At 48.0% G+C, this 8,465-nt stretch overlaps 1 protein-coding gene across 2 annotated transcripts; it reads left to right on the top strand.

The window, feature by feature from the left end:
* Window positions 1–400: 400 nt before the first annotated feature.
* Window positions 401–5,584, top strand: LOC119340264 (protein DETOXIFICATION 16-like). 2 transcript variants are annotated; one of them, XM_037612164.1, is made up of 8 exons: window positions 409–802; window positions 2,657–3,201; window positions 3,314–3,400; window positions 3,488–3,544; window positions 3,649–3,887; window positions 4,132–4,250; window positions 4,375–4,461; window positions 4,536–5,584. In XM_037612164.1, exons 1-8 carry the CDS (start codon window positions 542–544, stop codon window positions 4,605–4,607), a joined length of 1,467 nt encoding a protein of 488 aa, XP_037468061.1. In that variant the 5' UTR covers window positions 409–541; the 3' UTR covers window positions 4,608–5,584. The 2 variants fall into 2 exon arrangements, 1 of the variants encoding a protein (XP_037468061.1); XR_005164465.1 differs by lacking the exon at window positions 4,536–5,584 and having other exon boundaries at window positions 401–802; window positions 2,657–3,196; window positions 4,375–4,402.
* Window positions 5,585–8,465: the final 2,881 nt, after the last annotated feature.

The following is an 8,465-nucleotide window of genomic DNA, read 5'->3' as shown; positions in this document are numbered from 1 at the left end:
TTGAAATTCTGAAATAAATCCAAAAGTAATGCGAGCACTGGGACTTACCCTGATGGGCAAGAGATAACACTGTCCCTCTATTCGTTTGCGTGGATGATTTGCTCGTAGCGAACCTAAGTTCGATGTGCAACCTGCTCAGATCGAACATTCCTAGATATCAAGGTCCTTGTTTTTTCTGATGGCACATGCTTGTAGCTGCTGGTTTTATTGCACAGTGTTGTTCTGCACGTTCACAGCATGATTGGTGCCATGCCAGTATGTCACTATCCGTCCTGACACCGAGGGGTATTCCTGGCCAATCGAGGAAAATCTTGAAGAGTTTCAGTCCTAGCTGCTCACCAAAAGCGATGCTCTGAAATAATTGAGTCAGACATTTCGTCCTTCTGTTTGTCTGTTTTTGCTTCGTCAATTTGTGAGACTTAAGTACACACGATCTCACTCTCGATCGATCTTTTCCTCTCTTCCACTCGTGTCACAGCACACAAGAGAGAGCGAGAGCGTGGGAAGTGGCCGACAGGGGAGCTGCTCGTGCTCGACCGGCATGGCGAAGGAAGGCCTGGAGGAAGCCCTCCTGGTCGCGAGCCGCGCGACGGATGGAGGCGGCGACGAGGGCCTGGGGCTGGGGGTGCGCGACGAGGTGAAGAAGCAGCTGTGGCTGGCCGGGCCGCTCATCGCCGGCGCGCTGTTGCAGAACCTGATCCAGATGATCTCGGTCATGTACGTCGGCCACCTCGGCGAGCTCGCCCTCGCCGGCGCCTCCATGGCCAGCTCCTTCGCCACCGTCACCGGCTTCAGCCTCCTGGTACGTGCGCTCACCAACACCACAGCTTGTAGTTACTCCGCTCCACTCGGGCATCACACGGCTGTACGTACGTAAGCTCAAAGCGGCTTGCGCCTGGAGGATGGAATTTCGTCCGGGTTCCAGACCTCCGATACTATGTTGATAGTTTGCACAAAGAGACCATCGGCCGGGTGTGCCACAACACTAGTGATCTTGGTCTAGCTCCTCCTAAGATCAAAGTCCACGCACGGACATTGTTGAAGTGTGACCCTTCTCCTCGTGTAGAGGGTCGGAGATACAGTATGTTTTATATAGAAAATGTCTGTGTCTAGGGTACTATGATGGTGGCCTGGTCTATGCGCGTTATTGTCTGCTTTAGGACTTCCCTCTGCTTTGGGCGACCACAACAAAGGCCAGTCATTCTCCAATATTTGTTCATTCAGTTGCTGTCTAAACGAGAACCAGTTGAGGCCATTTCAACAACACCATGGTATTTTATAGCTATATTTACTGACAGATGCATCCACGTGGTACACGCACATACTTGTCATATCTTGTCCTCGACCAAAGTTTTTTATTTTTCCTAAGGCGAAGAATCCTTTTACAAATCTCAGTCCCTCTGACAACCAGAGATACTCCCTCCTTCTAGATTTGTAAGTCATCTTATGAAAATCAAATAATCTCAAAACACTTAGGCGTGGTACATTAACTTCTACCTCGTTTCTTGTTTTTTGACATATCAACCAATGAGAGATGAGGGTGTGCAAGTTTTTAATGACTTGAGACTACCAAACATGACATGTATTGGTTAGTTCATTGCAGCAATGCTATTAATTAATAATTAAACATTAAAGTCTCTCGTTTTTCCCTCCTCTTTGGTCACGGTGCACAACCTAAAATGACTTATTCACCTAGACAGAGGGAGACAAGGAGTACACACAATAACATAACGCGCAGGCTGCAAGATGCAACCAAAATACAAAATACTCAACAGGAAAGGCACTCAAAAACAAATGAGTCGTTGTGCGTCTAAGTCGAGTGAGATTTTGCCATATATGTCTTGTGTTTAAGAAGTGCAGCTTTAGTTTAACTGGATGTCGGTCGTCCTGATGTGCGTACGGGCTCCTAGTGTGAACACCAAATCATAGGTGCAAAGCCCAAATGCCGGCCATTGAGATTTCAGTCAGCAATCTCACTTTCATGACCTTTTGCATCCTTGCCTCATAAGGAAAGAGCAACCCATTGAGAAAACTAAATACATGGATCCGTGGAGAGGAGCCCTGTCATCGCCACCTCCCTAACCTAATGAGCAATGGCGACGATGGCGAGTGGGAAAAAAGGTCATAGTGAGTTGCCAAGCTGAATTCACCTCCCTAATGAGCACAATCAGTTGACGTGCCTTTGCACACGGTTATAGGGGAGGAGTAATGGCCTCATCTCAGATCTCAACAATCCGCAAACCTAACTCAACGTGCCGATGGATAGATCGGATCTACTTCCTCTGTTCCTAATTATTTAGGTCTTTGTAAAGATTTCACTATGAATTATATACGGATGTATATAGATGCATTTTAAGTGTGGATTCATTCATTTTGCTCCGTATGGAGTTCACTTAGTGTAATCTCTATAAAGACTTGCATTTAGAAACTGAGGGAGTAGGAAAGGACCGCGTATCAAATGGTGCAGAAGGGCACCCGGTGAGTATGTGGTCCATCGACTCATCCTATCGATTCACTCTTGGTCACACAACACATGGGGTGAGGGGGGGACCGATTCAAGAAAAGGAGGCTCTGTTATGGACGGACGTGATGGATTCTTTTTTCCCCTGTTGCAAGTTTAACAGCTAGCCCTCGCATTTTCTACCACCTTGATCAGCTTGGAATGGCGAGTGCACTGGACACCCTCTGCGGCCAAGCATACGGAGCCAGGCAATACCACCTCCTCGGCGTCTACAAGCAGCGGGCGATGGTGATCCTCACCCTGGTCAGCATCCCCCTGGCCGTGGTGTGGTTCTACACTGGCGAGATCCTGCTCCTGTTCGGGCAGGACCCCGACATCGCCGCGGAGGCCGGCACCTACGCGCGCTGGATGATCCCGGCGATCTTCGCGTACGGGCTGCTGCAATGCCATGTCCGGTTCCTGCAGACGCAGAACATCGTGCTCCCGGTGATGGCGAGCGCCGGCGCGGCCGCGGCGTTCCACCTCCTCGTCTGCTGGCTGCTCGTGTACGTCGCCGGGATGGGCAGCAAGGGCGCCGCGCTCAGCAACGCCGTCTCCTACTGGGTCTACGTGATCGTGCTGGCTGTGTACGTCAGGGTGTCGGGCTCCTGCAAGGAGACGTGGACGGGGTTCTCCACGGAGGCGTTCCGCGACGTGCTCAGCTTCTTCCGGCTCGCCGTCCCGTCGGCCCTCATGGTCTGGTGAGCTTGCTATATTTATTTTACTCTTCCTGAAGTTGCCAGATATTTATCACACAAACAAAATGTGGATCACATGATGATGATGATGATGATGTTGATGGTGCAATTGCAGCCTGGAGATGTGGTCGTTCGAGCTCATAGTGCTCCTGTCAGGCCTTCTTCCCAATCCAAAGCTGGAGACTTCGGTGCTGTCCATCAGGTAATTAATGGCAGACCGAAGTTACCACATGTTACACTGAATTTTTTTCCGGTTGAAGAAACACATGTGCATTCTTGTTCTTGGCAGCCTCAACACCGCTGCCTTCGTATGGATGATCCCCTTTGGCCTCGGCTCTGCCATAAGGTAAACTTGTACTACACCCTACTAACCTACTGTCCTTGACTATATTACGGCTTGTGCTACAGCCCTGCTCATCAGATCGATCTGTATCTCTACTGATCATGCAGCACCCGTGTCTCAAACGAGCTCGGAGCGGGGCGCCCCGACGCTGCCCGGCTTGCGGTGCGTGTCGTCGTCTTGTTGGCCATGGCGGAAGGACTGATCATGGGGTTGGTGCTGATCTGCATCAGATACGTCTGGGGGCATGCCTACAGCGACGTGGAGGAGGTTGTGACTTACGTTGCCTGGATGATGCTCATCATCTCGGTGTCCAACTTCTTCGACGGAATCCAGTGCGTCCTTTCAGGTACAGATTATCGACATCTTTTCGCCACACGAGAGTGCAAAACTTAAGTAGCTGCGATTCGAGTTCGTTGCTAGATGATATTTACTAATCCCTCGGTTTCATATTAGTTGCCGTTGATTTAGTATAAATTTGCTAAATTAGCGACAACTAATATGAAACGGAGGCAGTACTAAGCACAGAAACCAGAAATCATAGACATGCCTGCGTTTGAAGCAAAGATAAGATGTTCTGTTGTGATGTGCAGGGGTGGCTAGAGGCTGTGGATGGCAGAAGATTGGTGCTTGGATCAATCTTGGTGCCTACTATATCGTCGGCATCCCCTCGGCCTACCTCATAGCCTTCGTCTTGCAAGTCGGCGGGACGGTACATCTTGTCCCCTCAAATGATCAAAATTTTCCCTTTTGCTGCCCTGAATTTGAATTGAGTGCCTATGGGGCAGTGGTTTTGGGGTGACTGATGCTGTGGGTTTTATCCTTGAACCAAACAGGGGCTCTGGTTGGGCATCATCTGTGGCCTGATGGTGCAAGTCCTGTTGCTCATGACCATCACGATATGCACAGACTGGGATAGAGAGGTATAAATGCAGAAATAGATGAATTCGAGCTGATCTATAATTTACAGGCGGTCTAAAACTCTGAATTATTTCAGGCGGATAAGGCAAAGGACAGGGTATTCAGTTCTTCTCTCCCAACAGATTTCGCAACTGAAGACCATACCTAGACTATCAACCGAAGAAACTAGGAAACAGAGATGACCCAATTTCATCGAGCCTTCGTGCCAAGGCTCACACTGTTTTAGTCTACCAAAACTGTACAGCCTTATCCCTAAATCAGATACTTGGGAGAAGTTTCATTATGATAATATATCCAGCCACTACCGTTGCAACCCCAGCCAGATCAGATAGCTTGAGTGCAGCCAACATATCGCACGGCACTGAGAAGTAGAATTAATAACTGAAAACATCTACTAGGATAAATTACCATCAAGTCAGATCCACATGCTAATCTTAGCACTACAATTTAACGGTTTGCAGTTCCAAGAGACACAGTATAATTTCCCAAAATCTACAATTGTGCGCAACCATTGTCTGGACGAGGCCTAGAGTCATTCACCAGCTGCGAATGACTCAATGAAGATTCCGACTTCTGGATTTTGCGACTCTGGTATCTTGGGTCTCATCATCCCTCTTCCTTTTCTTTGACGGTGCATCATCCCAAATCCTTGACGATACTTCCTGTGATCTGCCATGGTGTACTGAAGCATTTGCTCTGAACCAGAGCACTGCCCTATTTGCCCAAACGTTTGACTTTTTCCATATAAACTCAGCCTTCCTCGTCCGTGCAATTACCATCATATCTTGATTTTCACTTATTCCAAGCTTCTTGCAAATAATGGCCAGGCAGCATAAAAGAAGATTACACTTGTCGGATTTAAGAAGAGGAAAATACTCAGTACCATATAATCGTGCATATTTCCATGTCTCTCTTGAATTCTCCACAGATGGATTGGCAACATAGGTTCTGCAGACTCTGCACAGTGAAATAAGAGTGTTCTTCGTCATCTGATGCCAAAGACATGCTCCTAGCTGAATGAGTGATGCATGTAGTCCAAAACAAGCACGCAGGTATAAGTTTACAGCATGTAGTCCTGTAAAAGCCAAGTCCTGCTCATAAAGCATCTGACACATTCTCTTTGCATCTCCAAGACCCTTGAACTCATACAAGAAAGGGGCCAAGGTGTTCCTGTAGACCGACTTTGTCTCGTATATAAGTTTTGGGGCCTCAATGCATTTCTTATCTGGCTTAAACCCGGTAAGCGGAAAGTCGGTATTATAAAACCTGTAGAACATACCGGGAATGTGCTTAGCAACTGCAGTCATGTAGTTCTCAGGTGACTTTGTGAACAAGCGGTGTACTGGCCGATATGTATGCACATGCAGCAACATACTGATCATCTTCAATGCCCTCTGGCCTAACATATGGGTATGTATGAGCATGACTTCCCCCAAACGCTCGTGCTCTCAAAGTATTGATGTCTATGTCTGCTGCAGCTGCACAAGGGTTTTTAGCAGGAAATACATGAGACACCATATCGAATTGTCTCATGTTCCAGGCTAACAACATGATATTTGCAGCCCTTCTCTCTGACATTTCGTGAGTTAACCCAGTAAGTACATCCTTACAGAGCTCCAATAAGTTGGACCCATTTAACCTGCGTAGATGTATGCTCGGGAGATCTGCCAGACAACTATCTCTCCAAGCCTTTTCTCTGACTCCTCCTGGGTTCAGGGTCATGCCACTATCCTCCATTAGCTCATCTCTCATAACGAGTGGAAAATTTGGGACAAACTTCTTATCAGGATATTCCGGAAGAGTGATATCAAATGTGGAAGCGCTTCTTGGTTGAATTGTGGCAATGGCCGAGCGGTTTATTACAGCAGCTCGAATCATTTCTTCCTCGTGAGCTTCAGGTGAACCTTTGTTTGAGATCGGTCTCACAACCTCCTGATTTAACATAAGAACACAAAATAATAAAGCTTTGAGCAAATAATAATCTCATAAAAGCAAATTATTTGTTGAAATACACAGGTAGTAACCACACTCCAAAGTTAGCAATAGATGTTAGCCTTCTATATTATGTTCAAAAGAAGTGGCCTTCTATATTATGTTAAAAACAAGTGGAGTATTACTTGGTAAAGGCCCCACATATCATTAGGCAACTCAGTTACTTTTATTTGAAGGAAAGGTCAAAGATGTCAACAAAAGTGTACATGAATATGGCTTTGCAGTACTTCATAGCCTTGACCCTTGAGAGTCAAAAGTGAAAAATATAAATTTTATGGGCAAACCAAGAATGTCCCATCGTGGGCTGGGACTCAACTAAACATGGTGTCATCAATGAACCATCATTGGGGTAAAAGCAGAACATCAAGTTTACTTAACTCCCACCCTATAGCAGAAATTAACTGGGTACTATTTGGGGATGCCAACACTGCCTACTTTCAGGCCATCGCCAATGGCCGGAGGCGACGTTGCTCCATCCCTCTCCTCTGGGAGGGTGGACAGTTGTTTCAAGACCCTCAGGCTATTCGCCTGCTAGTTGACGACTTTTACAAGTCTCTATTTCAGGGTCGGCAGCGGAATGGTGTCGCCCTAGCTGACCATTTCTGGTCACGTGACCAACAGATTTCCCCCGCCGAAAATGCAATCCTGCTAGCCCCCTTCGATGCTGCGGAAGTGGAGACCCGTGTTAAAGCTATGAACCCGACGTCGGCCCCTGGCCCCGATGGCCTGCCGGTTCGCTTTTTCCAGGCCTTCTGGCCGATGGTCAAGGATATCATCCTCGACCTGTTTAGCGAGCTCTCTAAGGGTACCTTAGATATGTCCCGGCTTAACTACGGGATTATCTCCTTGATCCCCAAGGTACCGGGAGCGGCGGACATTAGACAATTCCGCCCCATTACAGTCCTAAATGTGATCTTTCGGATCCTCGCTAAAGGCTACGCCTCTAGGGCGGCCCTTGTCGCTCCCCGGATTCATCATCCGAACCAGTCAGCCTTCACGAAAGGGAGATTTATCTTAGATGGGATTCTTGTTCTTCATGAGATTATCCATGAGGTTAAGAGCAAACACCTTCGTGCGGTCTTCTTCAAGATCGATTTCCATAAAGCTTATGATACGGTGCACTGGTCCTTCCTTCGGGAAGTGTTGCTGAAGCGTGGCTTTGACCCCCACTGGGTAGCACGGGTAATGCAATTAGTTACGAGTGGCCGGACAACGGTTAACATCAATGGGGAGGTTGGCCCATACTTCATGACTGGCCAAGGGGTACGGCAGGGCGACCCGATCTCCCCATTCCTTTTCAACCTTGTGGTTGATGCGCTCGCCTCGATTCTGGATTTGGCCAAGCATGCGGGTCACATTAGGGGGATTTGCCCTCATCTGGTGACACCTGGGGGTCTAACCCATCTCTAGTACGCGGACGACACCATTATGATGGTCGAGGGATCTGATGAGGATATCCAGAACCTTAAATTCCTCCTCTGCTTCCAGGAGATGTCGGGCCTCAAAATAAACTTTGGCAAGAGCGAGGTAATGGTCATGGGATATTCCCAAAGGGAGGCCCAGCGGATTGCTAATCGTCTGAATTGCCGCTTGGGCTCCTTCCCGACGACTTATCTTGGCGTGCCCCTTAGCGATGCACGACTCCTGGAAAAGGATTTCCGCCCAATAGTCGCCAAGCTCCAACCTAGAATGGAGCCTTGGCAAGGGAGATGGCTTTCTAAAGCCGCTCGAGTGATTCTGATGAACTCCTCCCTTATTAGCCTACTGATGTATATAATGGGATTCTATAGTCTTCATGAATCCCTTCATCAGGAAATTACCAAACTGCTTTCCCGCTTCTTTTGGGCGGGAGAGAACAATAAGCAGAAGTACCATATGGTCAAATGGTCTGAGATCTACAAACCTAAGGACCAGGGAGGCTTGGGAGTCATCTCCTCCAAGTGTATGAACATTGCCCTCCTGTCCAAATGGCTTTGGCGGATCCAGACGGAGGAGGGTGGCCTGTGGCTTCAGA

The sequence above is a fragment of the Triticum dicoccoides genome, chromosome 7B (genome assembly GCF_002162155.2).
Source record: "Triticum dicoccoides isolate Atlit2015 ecotype Zavitan chromosome 7B, WEW_v2.0, whole genome shotgun sequence".
Lineage (NCBI taxonomy): Eukaryota > Viridiplantae > Streptophyta > Magnoliopsida > Poales > Poaceae > Triticum > Triticum dicoccoides.
This window is presented reverse-complemented; position numbering and strand designations above follow the sequence as displayed.

Coding starts and splice junctions, on each gene's coding strand:
- LOC119340264 (XM_037612164.1), top strand. CDS start 542: ATGGCGAAGGAAGGCCTGGAGGAAGCCCTCCTGGTCGCGAGCCGCGCG. Junction 803..2,656: donor TCACCGGCTTCAGCCTCCTG/GTACGTGCGCTC, acceptor CACCTTGATCAG/CTTGGAATGGCGAGTGCACT. Junction 3,401..3,487: donor ACTTCGGTGCTGTCCATCAG/GTAATTAATGGC, acceptor TGTTCTTGGCAG/CCTCAACACCGCTGCCTTCG.